This window comes from Polypterus senegalus, chromosome 10 (genome assembly GCF_016835505.1).
Source record: "Polypterus senegalus isolate Bchr_013 chromosome 10, ASM1683550v1, whole genome shotgun sequence".
Classification (NCBI taxonomy): Eukaryota; Metazoa; Chordata; class Cladistia; order Polypteriformes; family Polypteridae; genus Polypterus; species Polypterus senegalus.
Window position 1 is genome coordinate 162,497,113 of NC_053163.1, and position 14,418 is coordinate 162,511,530.

General features: G+C 52.6%; 1 protein-coding gene across 2 annotated transcripts in view; it reads left to right on the top strand.

The window, feature by feature from the left end:
- Positions 1-698: 698 nt before the first annotated feature.
- pde4ca (phosphodiesterase 4C, cAMP-specific a) overlaps positions 699-14,418 on the top strand; it is a 64,791-nt gene continuing 51,071 nt past the window's right edge. The window contains exons 1-3 of one of the 2 annotated variants that reach the window (XM_039767201.1): positions 699-866; positions 9,163-9,232; positions 12,176-12,378. In XM_039767201.1, the coding sequence (XP_039623135.1) occupies positions 9,191-9,232; positions 12,176-12,378 (245 nt within the window). In that variant the 5' untranslated portion in view covers positions 699-866; positions 9,163-9,190. Of the gene's footprint in view, positions 867-1,363; positions 1,381-9,162; positions 9,233-12,175; positions 12,379-14,418 lie in introns of those variants that run through there. The other variant, XM_039767202.1, reaches the window with a different exon arrangement.

Sequence of the window (14,418 nt, forward strand, 5' to 3'; positions counted from 1 at the left end):
ATATCGTCCCAAATGCGAACATGCTGGGGGCAGCACCAGGGACTGGGGGGCGTCAGGGTGGAGGGAAAGCTGGACAGAGGAAGGTCCATAATGGAGACCTGCTAAGGGACACTCTGGACCCCAAAGTGGGCTGAAGAGTCACAAAACGAAGACAGCTCTGGGAATGTCCTCGGGTGGCCCGACCATAGACCAGACTTGAACATCAGAGACCTGAGAGGGGGTCTCCATCCAAACGGACAGAGAAGGAGAGCCAGCTGAGTGAGCCAAGAAGACCCTGGCTGGCGTCAGGAAGCGCCAAGTGAAGTCAGCGTTTATCCATCCATCCATTATCCAACCCGCTAAATCCTAACTACAGGGTCACGGGGGTCCGCTACGTTTACTAAATTTACACAAAAGTCCAAATTTCCGCTTTTGTTTTGCCGTTCTGCGGTACTGAGAGGTTCACGTGGGCACAGGTGGACAAGAAAGAAGAAGCCGTTGAGGCAGCGCTGGGCACGCGCGTGCACCGTGCCCGGGCTTTCACTTGGACTGTTAACTGAACCCTGGTGACCTGCTGGGAGCCCCCGGTGGGGGCGGAGCCGATCTCTGGCAGGACACTGAAGCCGCAGCTCCCGCCCCGCCCCGCCCGCCTGGCCCCGCCCCTCCCGGGCACTCGGAGGTCCGAGCGAGGCGACTCGTCTTTCCTCTGCGCTCCCACCAAAGAGCACCGGAGCGTCCCGGCCCGTCCCACCTCCCGCCCCTTCCAGCTTCCGGCACCGAGGCGAACTGCTCGGTGGGCGGCTGAGGTCGCGGCACTTCGTCGGGACGCCGGCGGGCGGACTGAGGCTGCGAGCGGCACCTGCGCGTTCTTGGGAAGGCGACAGTCAGTAAGTCACACGTGGGTGGCGTGTCTGGGGGGGACGACGCAGAAGGCAAGGCGCACGGCTGCGGGTTCAAATCCCACAAATTGTGCGTGGAAGCCTGAAAGGCGTCTTGGTGGGCGAGATGCGATCTACAGGTGACAGGAGAAGGGACTCACGTGACAAAGCGACACGCCGACCTTTAATGAGACTCGCAGATCCTGACGCGCGCGGCACGGGCTGTTACGGAAAATTCTATTTTTGGAAAAAAACGCCAGGGTGGCGAGCGGTCACATAGTTGGAGTTTCCAGAGGCTCCTCGTTTGCCTTTTTCTTTCTTTTCCCACACAGCGGAACTTCTGGATGTAAAAAACATCCCGGCGCTGGGTGGCGAATTCAGGGCCAAGTGTCAAAAACGGAACAGACGCCCACCCGTATAAAAAGAGCAAATCCCGCTGCCTCCACTTAATGTCGCGGACTCACGGAGCGAGCAGGGTCGCCCCCACCCTCCATTTCTCCAATTTGTGTTTCTTAAATTTCAGGTAACGCATCTTTCATTTCTTCAAGTTGGATTACAAATCGTGAGTGTGTGTGTGTGTTTTTTTTTATTGTACTGGGGTGTCTGCGTAGCGTCACGGTCAGGGAGGCGCGTGCGTGGGCGGCATTACTGCTAAGACTAGTGATGCATTGTGTGTATATAGCGCCTTACCGAACAGTCTCGACTCGCTGGATTCTGTCACACAAGAGCGACCGAGACGGCCTTCTGTCGTTAAATATTAAACCTCAGCTCGCCCGCCTTTGGACGGCCAGTTACTTTTTAAGTCACTGATTGTCAGGTTGTTTCTGGCCATTAGAGCATCTCATGGCGACAACAAACCAGGACGGCCACTTGGCGAAACTGAGGTGCTCACCTCGTAAAAAGGGCGAATGAAGACCCCCAGGGCTCAAAAGACCCCGCTCATCATTGCCACCCACCAGGCATGCGCAGGAACTCGCAAATGATGAACCATGGGAAAGGCGCTATATAAACAGAATTTATTATTATTATTATTCTTATTATTTCATTTTCTAGCGCACTTAATCCAGACCAGAGTCGCTGGGGTGCTGGAGCCTATGCCAGGTAGCCCAGGGCGCAAGGCAGGATGAAACCCTGGACGGGGCGCCAGTCCATTGGAGGACAAACACACACACACACAGACCAGGGTCAATTTAACGTCAGCAGACTCCACACCGAGAGGACCAGGGATGGCGAGGCTGCAGCACTGCACTGCGCCCCCGTGCCGCCCCCGACCTTGTATTATTATAGCTGGCGAGTGTAACATCACATGTGCAGGAAATCCACGTTTAATCGCGGTTAATGAACCTCAATTTAACGTTTTTAAAGGCCTGTGCATGGCTACTGTAAGGTAAAAGGTGACAGATACCGTAATGAAGTGTTTTCCGGTCTGCACCAAATCAAATAAAAGACCGGAAGAGGATCCTTGGTTAGGGTTTGTCGCCGTCTGGCGCGTCTATCTCTCCTTCTGTGTCCCTGTCGTCTGTCGCGTTGTTGTTCCCGTTTGCCGGTAGCGCTGCACGTTGACGCTATAGCTGCTAGCCTTCTGACGACCCCGTTGTTTTTAGTGTCCGCTGCAGTGTTTACGGCTTATTCAGGTGATGACGATGATGATGATGATGATTATGGTTTTCAGCAGCGCAACGTCTTTTACTTCTTCGTCTACTTTTGATGTTGCTATTCTCTGCCCCACCGGGCACTCCTTTTGAATGACCGTCCATGTGGACTTTTTCAGTTTACGAGCTCATTAAACTGACCAATCAGACACCTGCTCTTGCTGTGCCCCACCCATCAGCCAATCAGGACTCCTCTTCTTCTTTTTTCAGGTCTGATAGGACAGGCGGGTCGCCACTGAGGTGCGCCATGTGCCGGGTGGGGGATTGTCGCCAGTGCCCGTATTGGCGGTGACAACTCGCTCCTAACATGTTATGAAGTTTTTCCTTATTTTTGTTTCCCTTACATGTGCCGAAGCCCCTTTGCGAGGCGGACCCCAGGGAGCGCACCCAAATCACCCTGATTCCGTTTATTTTTTATTGCGCCTTTCACGGTGCGCCTTGACAGGTTCTCAGGTTCAACGCCAAATGTTTATTTTCCAGATCATTCAACGCAGGATTAGTTCGCATAAAGACTCCGATGTGTTCAAATAAATGTATTATATAGCGCCTTTCACAGCAGTGTGGCATTGGAGGCTGCGGGTTCAAGCCCCGCTACTGACGCTGTGTGACCCTGAGGAAGTCACTGCACCTGCTTGCGTTTCAACACACAGAAGAACAAACTCGGAATACCAGCGTGAATGAACTGCTGAACTACGGCCATGCCTCGTATATGAATGGAAGCCCACCGCGCCCCCCGAAGTCCGATACAATCGTCAGGAGGTCGGTTAAGCTCCTTGACCCATTCTGCACCACCCTTGCCCCGATCCATCGAGTCCCTGGCTTACCGATCCTGTAGCCATCAGTCCGTTTTAATGGCCGCATAACGTCTCTCGGGCTCCAGTTGGTCGTCCGGGTGGGGTCCTCGGTTTCGGTCTCGGAATGCTGGAAGGGCCAGGCGCCAATGCAGGCTTTGAATAAACACGCCGGCTGCGCAGACGTTCTGCTCCTCCAAGTTGCTGTCTTAGGTCTTGTGAAATGCTGGATTCAAACAGAGGCGCTTAGATGGGCACACAGGGGTGCACTTTGTGCCAGGTTGGGTGGCAACTGATTTCAAAGACCATTTTATGGGTCTTAGCAAGCAGGGAAAAGTATCGGCATCGAACTTAAAAAAGTGCACCAGGGACCATGCCAGCACAACCACAGAAATGATTTTGGCGACATTTGACATTCATTAGGCGAGGTGACCTCCTCAGGATCACGCTGTGTCACTGGCGGGATGTCAACCCACGGCCTCAAGGTCTCAAGTCCAAAGCCTTAACCGCCACGCCACACAGCCCGCCATTCAATATCGAAAGGTCACACATGGCCCGCGCCGAAGGAGACCCACACGTTGAGCGCTGCGCCGCCATGCCGCTCCGATCTTTACTGACGCCCTTTGTATTCTCGTTTATCTTCACGCCATTTGCAAATGAAGCGGAGAGACGGAGCGCGGGCGACATTTCAGTGCGCTACCGGGCAACAGATGGCTTTCTCTCATTCGCTGGCGACAAGAAGAGCGGCGCAGGCGCGTTCCTCTGATTGTGGGGACCCCCGAATTCGTCTCCATAGGGGACTGTCCAACAGGGGCCGCCTTCTGGTCATTTTTTGTAGTTTAACGTTGGCAGGTCCGGTGCTTTTCTTTTTCGTGTGACTGCGGTTTTCATTTTCTTTTTTATCCGCACTGGCATCTTGTGATTGTGAAAGACGCCATATTAGTAAACGTCGGCTCCAGGACGGGACGCCCGAGTGCCAGCTGCGGAGGGGCAGAGGGGTGTCGACAGGATATCCCGGATGCGCAGCGGCCACTCGCCTCACGGTCGCCCTTGACGGCGCTGGCTGTGCGCTTTGTTTAGATTTTCTATTGTGTGCCCCGGCGTCATGGCGGAAGGACGGACAGGCGGGGGGCTTTATATGCGATGGGAAGGTCAGTAAAAGTGCATTTGGCGCGTAATATAGCGCCTTGCAGATCAGGCAGTGTGGTGTCCTGGCTAAGGGCCTTCACATCCCGCTAAAGTGACAGTGTGACCCTAAGCAAGTCACTTCCCCTGTCTGTGCTCCGACTGTCTCGTCAGTAATAATAAAGAATCGGGGCATTACTGCGGGTCATATAGCGTCTTTCACCGTGCCTTGGACACTTTCCTCGGGCCTACCGGACAGCCCCCGCTCCCCAACCCACTGAAGCTGGCAGAGAAACGAGCTTTGCTGTTTTGAAAGGCGCTGTATGAGATGAAACCCAAGTGGCACGTGAGTAAAGACGCCGCTCAGCAAATCAGAGCCAGCCTTATTCTCTTCGCCCCTGAGGGGAGCTATATAATGTAAACCCCAACTGGAGTCCCACATCGCTGGCGGGGGTCTTTTCACTTTAGTCGAGTGAGCATTAAGGGGTCCTGAGATGCCACCTGCCAGGATGCTGGCTACCCGCACCTTAGCGAGCGCGCGAGTCACTGACCGCTTAGTGTTCACTCCTCACTTTATGGCGGTGCCGACGTTTCGTCGCCTGCTCGGTGGGGCACGTCGTGTACAGGAGCTCATCAGCCATTACTTCTGCGGACCTCGTGTTTGGGGGACAACGGCAGCAGGTGGGCAGCGTGGCGAGACGGGCAGCGGGCGTCTGTGTGGGACGAGCGTTCTTCCCCCTGGCAATGGGCTCGTGACGTCAGAGGACTGGACCTGAGGTCGGGGTGAGACACGCGGGTCTTGTGCGCGTACCTGGCCGCAATTCCCCCTTGTTTCAGAGCAATGCAGGTGGTCATTATCTGTTATATAGCGCCCTTCACGGACAGGTCAGTCACAACCAAGCGGCCCTCGTTTGACCCCCAGAGCCGCACTTGAGGGCGGAAGTGCCGCCTGTCGTCCGATGAACGGCTGCTGTGTAAAAATAGCAGACGGGCCATCCGGTGACGTGCCGCGACTACGTGCCACTAGAAACGAAGGGGCACTGCAGGAGGAGGAGAGTGGCAGGGCGAGGCCGCCATTGTTTATCTAACAGGGGTCTGCAGGCTGGCACAGGAAGAGGGAGACGTGCAGACTGAGGGCACAGCGGATGGCAGGCGTCACGTGACCGGGGCAGCCGCAGAGAGTGGCCTGCGTCACCCTGCCCTAGTCAGAGTGGAAGGGGCGGCCTTGGCACACTCCAGATTTGCCGTGGGCACTTTGGAGCCCACAAGGTCAACAGACACAGCTGTGCCCGTAATGTGGAGTGGCAGCAGCGACATTCACTATGAGCTTTGTGTCGTGACGTTAGTGTTGGATCAAAGCTGCAGGTGGGCACTATCATGGGTTTAATGAAGTGGGTACCACTCTTGGAATTGAATGGTGGAACAGCAGATGGCAAGGAGGACGTTATTGTCCTCTGTGTGCTGCCTATATGCTCTCCCTGTGTTCTGACACATTGGCACCATATGTTGAGTGTGTAAACTCTGTGCTGGACTGGCAGGGCCCTTCTGGGCACACTCTGCATTGCAGCAGTTGCTGGTACCATAAGTGTCACTTCCTTGGACTATGAACTGGATGCCATTATCAGGTGGCAGCAATAAAAGAAAAGGAAGGTAGAGCATGCCAGCCTGTAGAAGCTGTGCCTCCATTCCTCCCAAGTGGGTGAGTGCCACTGGATTTAGTGGACCACAGATCAAGCAGGTCCATAACTGCCACCATCACTGGATGAGGGATGGGCACATTAATTCAGAGCCCTTTTGCCCATCTTGATACCTCTAGTGTTCACAGTGGGCATTCGCTCTGGCACATCACCATTTGTGGTCTTGGTAGCAGTGGGGGTGGTGCCCAATTGAGAAATGCGCTATATGAACCCTAATTGTTTATGTTTCGACAATGCCCCCCCCCACCATGTCACCCACCACACTGCCTTATGAATACCGTGTGGCTGTGAGTGACCTTATTGGGCACTTAACACAAGCACATTGATGAGCAGAGGTGGCACTCGTGGTCGTAAGCCTGATGGGTGGGCATGACATCTAGGACAGACTTATGTGACGGCAGACCGGGGGCATATGCACGTGTCCTTTACAGCAGCGAGGTGGTCGGCGGTGCCATGTGGCCCGTTTGGTCCGTTTTGTCGCCTGCCTTCTAAAACGTTTCTTTAAACAATGACGGTTTATATTCGCATCTGACGTCACGATGTCATTCAGGTGCGGGTGACGCCCACCACGACCCCACCATCCGTCTATGTGAAACTTTGGCGCTAACGTGTCTGAGCTGTAGGAGTGAGAGAGTGCGCGTGCGTGTGCGTGTGCGCGTGGCCTGTGATGGACTAGGGTGGGCAGCGGCCCCTAGTGAGCGGGCGATCGCGTTTCCAGCGAGAGTACACCTCAGAATCCGCAAGGTGGCGCCAAACAGCCGTCGATCAGCCCGTTTTAGTGAGCCATGGCCGGACGCGTCGGTGCGGGGGGCTGCAGGTGTCCGCTCCATTGGGCCCAATGGTGTCCTGAGGCTGCGACGTCCACTCGCTCGTGTCACAGAAGAAGCGTTTGCTCTCTACAAGTGGGCAGTCGCAACGTCCCTATGACTCTAAATGTGCAGCGCCATGACAGCCACCAGATAAAGAGAGGATGGACACCGCCGTTTAGCGCCTTCCACACACTTCAACGTCTTTTGTTTTTCTTGTCCCCAGTTTCCTTCCAGTCTGCTTTGGTGGGCTCAGCTCTGACGGGGTCACTCCTGGAGAGGCACAATGGCTGCCCGTCATCGTTTCATTGCATTTGTCACAGCTGCTCCCCTTAGCTGTTAGCTTCTGGGGGCTGCTATCCTTTGGACTTTTTATTAATACTATTTATTGGTTAACATTTTTTTTTGCCCTTTGGAGTGCTGGCGTGTGACGTCACACACAGTGTTAGGATTTGAACCCGTGACTTGAGGCTTTTGAGTCCAAACAATATGCCACAGTGCAGGAAAGCGGCATCCCCTAACATTCTGTCCATTTTGTAACCTGCTTATTTTAGTCGAGCTAATTCAGACAGCAGTGGGCACAAAAAAGAAAAGGTGACCTGGGTGACATGCCAGTCCAACAGCGGGTACACATGAACATTATCTCTCCTAAGCTGGCAGGCAGTGTGGTGTAGTAGTTAATGCTGTGGACTTTAAACCCTGAGGTTGTGGGTTAAGGGTGGGTAAGTCACCTGGCTGTGCTCCAATTAGAAAAACAAAAGAATTGTCACCAGTTGGGTCTCAGATGTCATAAGTCACCACAGATGAAGGCATCAGGCATCAAATGAGCAAATAGGAAGAGAAGAAGATGATGTTTGAGGTCCGAGAGTCTCCTCTGCTGGCAGCTTGCTTGCTCTTCCTGTTTCTTCTCCAACCCAACAAGCCCATGCCAGGGGCATTTCTCAGATGTGACGGTATCAGGGTCTTACCCCCTTGTTGGCGTCTTGTTCCTCTCCGCAGTTGAATGTTCAGCAACGTCAGCACACACACAAGAACCATTTATGGGGTTCACCTCTCTATCAGTCTTTGTGTGAAGGGGTTCTACCTTTGGTTTTATTTTGGGGGGTCCCCTACTGGGATAGTGGCAGAGGGGATATGCAGTGCCACTCCAGACCTTCTTTATAGCTCAGTTTTGAGGGCACTGTTTCAGTGGGTTTATGTGGGGGTGGGGGTTGTAAGTGGTTTTGGATTCCCTACTGGCATTTTTAGTGCACACTTTATAGTAAAGAGCTGGGGGGGGTTATGGGGTAGCCACCTTCGTGCAGCATTGGATCCAATTATGTCTTTAATGTCTTCAGCGTTTAAAGTAAATTATGCCCCCATGCTTTTGCCACCCTTGGCGATCACATCACGATATATCAAGGGCTTAAGCATCTGAAGACCCCTGAAAGCCAGCAATTGTATTTAATTGTCGCACTTTGTGCTTTTCTTTGGCAGACAGGGGTCGTCAGTCCACCGCGTGCACTTCTGGATGCTTTCATTTCCATCGCAACGGAATACATCGTTGTGCCCGTTAGGAAAGGCGCTATATACCGTGAAATGCCGGCTTTCGCTGCAGGCCTCCGAGCCCACTGTCGGCACAGCTGCCATCCGTCCGTTTTAAGAGCCAACGGCACCAGGCACGTGAAAGGAGCCCACCGGCATGGACCCTGTTGCCTTTGTTCAGTCTGCCAGGCATTATATTGAGAGGTATCCTGCACTCTTCTATTGGGTCTGACATGCCGGTTACATGAAAAATGGCAGTGCCAAGGTGCCACTTGTGCCATCCAAAGAGAAAGCCCGAGGGGTCGTCACACGGAACGCTTTAAGCTGTCGGGTCTGCGCACGGCGCGCTCTCGCTTCTTGTTGTTTTGCGCCCCGCCCCCTTACCGGTCCGGTCTGACTGCTCTGGCCTTCAGTTTGGTTGCAGCCCCCACCCCCGCCCCCGGGCACCTCGTCCTCTTGTGTTTCTCGCGTTGCTATGGCCTGCCAGTGCAGCTCCTCGTGCCGCTCCTGCCCCCGGGCCTCCATTGTGTGCCCTCCCGCGGGTCGCAGCGCTCCCTCGAGCTTCTCATTTAATCAAATGTTTGTTAAGCAGACGCCGTTCCGCCATTGTCGCGACTGGGGCGCTACGTGGGGTGACGAGTCGTGTCCAGTCGGTCCTGTCATGTCGGGTCCCCCCGCTAACGGCCGCTCTGCTCTCTGCTTTCTTTCAGAGCGACAGGATTCCGTCCCACAGCGACGATGAGGAAGAGCAAAAGTTCCCTGTCCTTCCTCTCCATGGAGGTAAGCGTGTATCAGTCGGGGGACTTCACAACGGCCATCCCGGGGGGGTCTCACAAAACGTGCGTAACTCGCAGAAATCGCAGCGGGACGCTTTGGCTGGCGGTCTCGCGATGTTGACGGCCGAATTAAAGGAGCCCACCGGGGTGGGAGGGGGATGGTGAGCTGGGGGCGGTGTTGAGGTGGGGTGGGCGGGGGGTTATTATTAAAAAAAGAGAGCCAACCACACACACCAGGTGACATGACGGGCTGACCGCTGCCCCATCTGCCCCCGTCTACTCTCTCCAGAGATGGGCACGCAGGCTCAGCACATTATAAAGAGTCCAGGCTATGCCAGTGTCCCATGGGCGTATCTCCTCAGGAAAGGCGCTATATTCGACAGTCTTCTTCAGTGCCCAGTTAATGGTCTGCCCTCAGAGTGTGAGGTGCCCAACTGTATGGATAGTTTTAGCTTGAGAACGCTGGACAGCACAGTGAAAAGGGGCATAGGCACACACCCTCAGCCATTGCCCATCCAGCTGGTGTTCAAGGCTCCCTGTAGATGCCCACCTTCAAGTTTCTTTCCCACCTTTTGAGTTTCCCGACAGACAAACGGACTGAGGGAGGGAGACAAGGAGAAAGAGAGATAGTGGCTCAGCTGGGTTTTATGCCCTTTGTGATGCCAGTGCCTGTGCCCTCCCCTCCAGATCAATCTCCACTCTTCTAGCGTGAGCCCTGCTGGGCACTCGTGTCATCTCCATGAAGATGACAATTCCGGCGGCCAGATGCCGCACAGCGTGTGCCTCGCTTTGTCTAATGGCCTCCGACTGAGAAGTGAAGTGGTCCACTGCTACTTGTCACTGACAGTTGGCGCCTGTCATTCCTGCTCCGCTGTTAAAGATGTGCTCTTTGTGTGAGACACTTGACATGTGTCTGGCGCTGGGCTGATGCCATCCACAAAAGGTGCTATATGACATCATATACCCTGTGTTTCCAAAGTGTCCTGTCAAATGCCAAGTGAAGTGTGTTGGCAAGGGAGCCTGTGACAGTAAAGGCTGACTGAATGGTCAGTGGAGGGGTGCCCAGATGGCCACTACCCTCACGGCGCACTTCTCCATGTACTGTACCTTAGGAAGCATTTAAATGAAAACAAAGTGGCATGAAAAATGACAAGGGGGTGACAATCACAAGTCTAGGCTTGCCTCCTCTTCTCATTTATATAGCGCCTTTCTTAGCTACTCGGGAGAGTGTTCAGTGGTGGCAGCAGTGGGATTTCAGCATTCAGGCCACTGTGTGGCTTCTGCATAGCAAAGGCTCATTTCGTCCAAGGTCTGCTTGATTGTCACCGTCGCCAGCCTGGCTATCCCGCCCATCACCTGCTGGCGTGAGTCCCCATTCCCTCCTGTCACTACAGAGAGCAGCCGGCAGATGACCCAGGATTGATTTCATAAATCCACAGCCTATCTGCATGGTGCTCAGCTCTTTCCAAATTTATTAATGAGGGGCACAAGTCGCATGGGCGTCCAGCTGGGAAGCGGCCTGAGCCCCTAAAGAGATCTGGTGTGAGGAGTCTATGCACAAGGCAACACGTCAAGGTGGCACCAAATGAAAAACACGTGAACGCCATTCTGGATTGGTAGAACAAGAGCCACCTGAGGAAAGGAGCCCAGACCAGGCAGTCAAAGGGGGCAAACCGGTGTCAATCAATCAATCAATCAATCAATCAATCAATCAATCAATCAATCAATCCGCCCCCACCAATTTCCACATCATGTGCCACTATCCCCTGGGGAGTCATCTTGTTGGGCACAGGTCTAATAAAACACAGTGGTGATGCCCATCTAATGCCCATGTTGTCCAGCTGGGACTGTGATGAGTGCCCTCTAGGGGTGATTCTTGGGTCCCCAGAGACGCTGCTCCTTCTCACTTGACAGGCTTTCTGTCACTGCACTCTGACCCTGAGGTCACTCCATATCACACAAGGTAGGTGGACAATCAGCCGGTGGCATTAGGTAACCCGCTAGGCTCGGACCCCCAGGGTTTCACTTTGCTCTCACTTGTATGTTGTCGTATTGCTTTGAGGCCATCCAGCAGCTGCACATCTGATATAGTGCCTTGCACACTTCCTGCTCATCATCCTCTGCAGTCCACTTCAGTTCTTCAAAGCCTAAAGTCCCCCCTCTGCCACAGACCCCTGGCCTATGGGTCCCTTGCAACAGGCCAGCCTGGCACAGCGGGTTCTCATGCCAGCTCCACCTTGCCACCTCGGAGGATGATTGTTCCTAATTGCAATTCATTGTTGTATCCTGCAGGGTGAGCTGTTCACATGAGCAGGTGTAGGGGTGGAAAGGGTGGGACAGATGAGCATCAGGGGGCTCAGGATCCTAAATAATAATGTACCTGGGACAGATCGTGGTGGTCCAATGAGCAGCCAGGGCCTCTACATTGGCAGTCCCAGGAGGGGTCAACACCTACTAGTGGTGCGGTGCCCCGATTAGGAGCAGGGCTGGCAGGCTCAGATACAAGAAGAAGAAGTGGGTCCCTCATCCTGAGCTGACCTCAGGGTGTTGTGCCACAGTAGTCCGAGGGCACATCTCCTCAATCATCTGAGAGGTCAAGGCCGTTCCAGTCTCACAAGTGGTGGGCTTATGCTTGGGGTGGGTAACTTAGGAGCCGGTGGTCACGTCCTGAATTTAGTAAAATTCAAAGAGAAGGAGACGTGTGCCTTTAGGCTCACTGAGGAGGAGGACTAGTGTAGTCGGCAGGATCAGACGTGTGCTGTGGGACTCAGGGTTGGTGGGTCTGTAAGATCCTGTGGAGCCTCCAATTCGCTGTGCAGTCTGAATACACGAAGCACTTATTTTCTGGTTATCTCAAAGATTGGTGGGCATAGCTTGGCATCAACTTATTCTCCAACTCCACACCTTCCATTCTAATTTCTAACTGAAATCTCCATCTTCTTTTCAGAGATGCAGGGATGCAGTGGACCCCCCTGCCAGTCCTGCAGCTCCGACCCTCAGTGCAGTCAGGCGCCTCGTTTCCGGGATGCCCCAGCTTCCCCCGTTGTCTTGGCGCCTCACAGGTCACGATGGCGGAAGGGGGCAAGACACTGAGCCACAGACCTCCAGACCGGCCATCTTTGAAATCGGCGACGGAGACCCGTCACTCAGGTAGGACCCAACTGACCCAAAGCCCCAGGTGGCAATGGCGGTGGGCGCTCTTTGATGACCGGAGTATTTTTAATGTGCCTTTGCTGTGGTAAAATCCCCTTCCTGCCACCAGGGGGTGCCCACATGTAGTCTTAACGAAGTTTGCCAGATCGTTCATCCTGTTGTACTTGCATGTTGTTGCCAGTGTCTGGGGGCCTCTTATGGGATGTGTGTGCTATCTAGGGTGGCATTATGTGGGTACTAACGTGGCACTTTTGTTGTTGAATTTGGTGGTCTTTAAGGAAATCTCGGATTTCAGACTCTCACAGATTTGATAGAACAGACACTGTCATCTCGAATGTGCCAAGTCATAGCAGATATGGCAATGCCCGAAGCCAAGCCTATGGTTAAGTTGTCCAACGCATGTTCCTGGGCGGTCAAGAGGTGTTCTTAGCCAAAATGGGTTGTGTCATGTTGACAGCACTGATGTGCCATCTTGGGAAAGAGGACTGTGTGTCCTGGCAGCCTGGCACAGAATTAACACAGGCAATACAGGCAATCCTTGACACACATTTTTAGGAAGTCACTGTGCACTGGAGAGATTCCAAAGGACTGGAAAATGGCAAATATCATCCCATTATATAAAAAGGGTGACAGGGCAGATCAAGCAACTATAGGCCAGTAAGCTTAACAAGCATCACAGGAAAATTAATGGAAGGAATTATTAAGGATAAGATTGAGCAACACATGACAAGGACAGGAGTTATTCTGAACAGTCAGCATGGGTTCAGAAGAGGGAGGTCGTGTTTTACTAACATGTTGGAATTCTATGAGGAGGCAACAAAAGGATACGATCAAAGTGGAGCTTATGATATTATTTATCTGGACTTTCAGAAAGCATTTGATAAGGTGCCACATGAGAGGTTGGGCATCAAGTTAAAAGAAGTGGGAATTCAGGGTGATGTTTTTAGATGGGTGCAGAATTGGCTCAGACACAGGAAGCAGAGGGTGATGGTGCGAGGAACCTCATCAGAACTGGCCGATGTTAAGAGTGGTGACCACAGGGGTCAGTGCTAGGGCCGCTGCTACTTTTAATATATATAAATGATTTAGATAGGAATATAAGTAACAAGCTGGTTAAGTTTGCAGATGATACCAAGATAGGTGGATTAGCAGATAATTTGGAATCCGTTATATCATTACAGAAGGACTTGGATAGCATACAGGCTTGGGCAGATTTGTGGCAGATGAAATTTAATGTCAGTAAATGTAAAGTATTACACATAGGAAGTAAAAATATTAGGTTTGAATACACAATGGGCGGTCGAAAAATCGAGAGTACACCTTATGAGAAGGATTTAGGAGTCATAGTGGACTCCAAGCTATCAACTTCCAGACAGTGTTCAGAAGCCATTAAGAAGGCTAACAGAATGTCAGGTTATATAGCGCCTTGATGTGTGGAGTACAAGTCACAGGAGGTTCTGCTCAACCTTTATAATGCACTGGTGAGGCCTCATCTTGAGTACTGTGTGCAGTTTTGGTCTCCAGGCTACAAAAAGGACATAGCAGCACTAGAAAAGGTCCAGAGAAGAGCGACTAGGCTGATTCCAGGTCTACAGGGGTTGAATTATGAGGAAAGATTAAAAGAGCTGGGCCTTTACAGTTTAAGCAAAAGAAGATTAAGAGGTGACATGATTGAAGTGTTTAAAATTATGAAGGGAATTAGTACAGTGGATCGAGACTTGTATTTTAAAATGAGCTCATCAAGAACACGGGGACACAGTTGGAAACTTGTGAAGGGGAAATTTCGCACAAACATTAGGAAGTTTTTCTTTACACAAAGAGCGATAGACACTTGGAATAAGCGACCAAGTAGTGTGGTAGACAGTAAGACGTTAGGGACTTTCAAAACTCGACTTGATGTTTTCTTGGAGGAAGCAAGTGGATAGGACTGGCGAGCTTTGTTGGGCTGAATGGCCTGTTCTCGTCTAGATTGTTCTAATTCTAATTCTAATACCGTGCCAAAGTCAGCAGAGACCCAGCCATCTGAGTCCCACATCA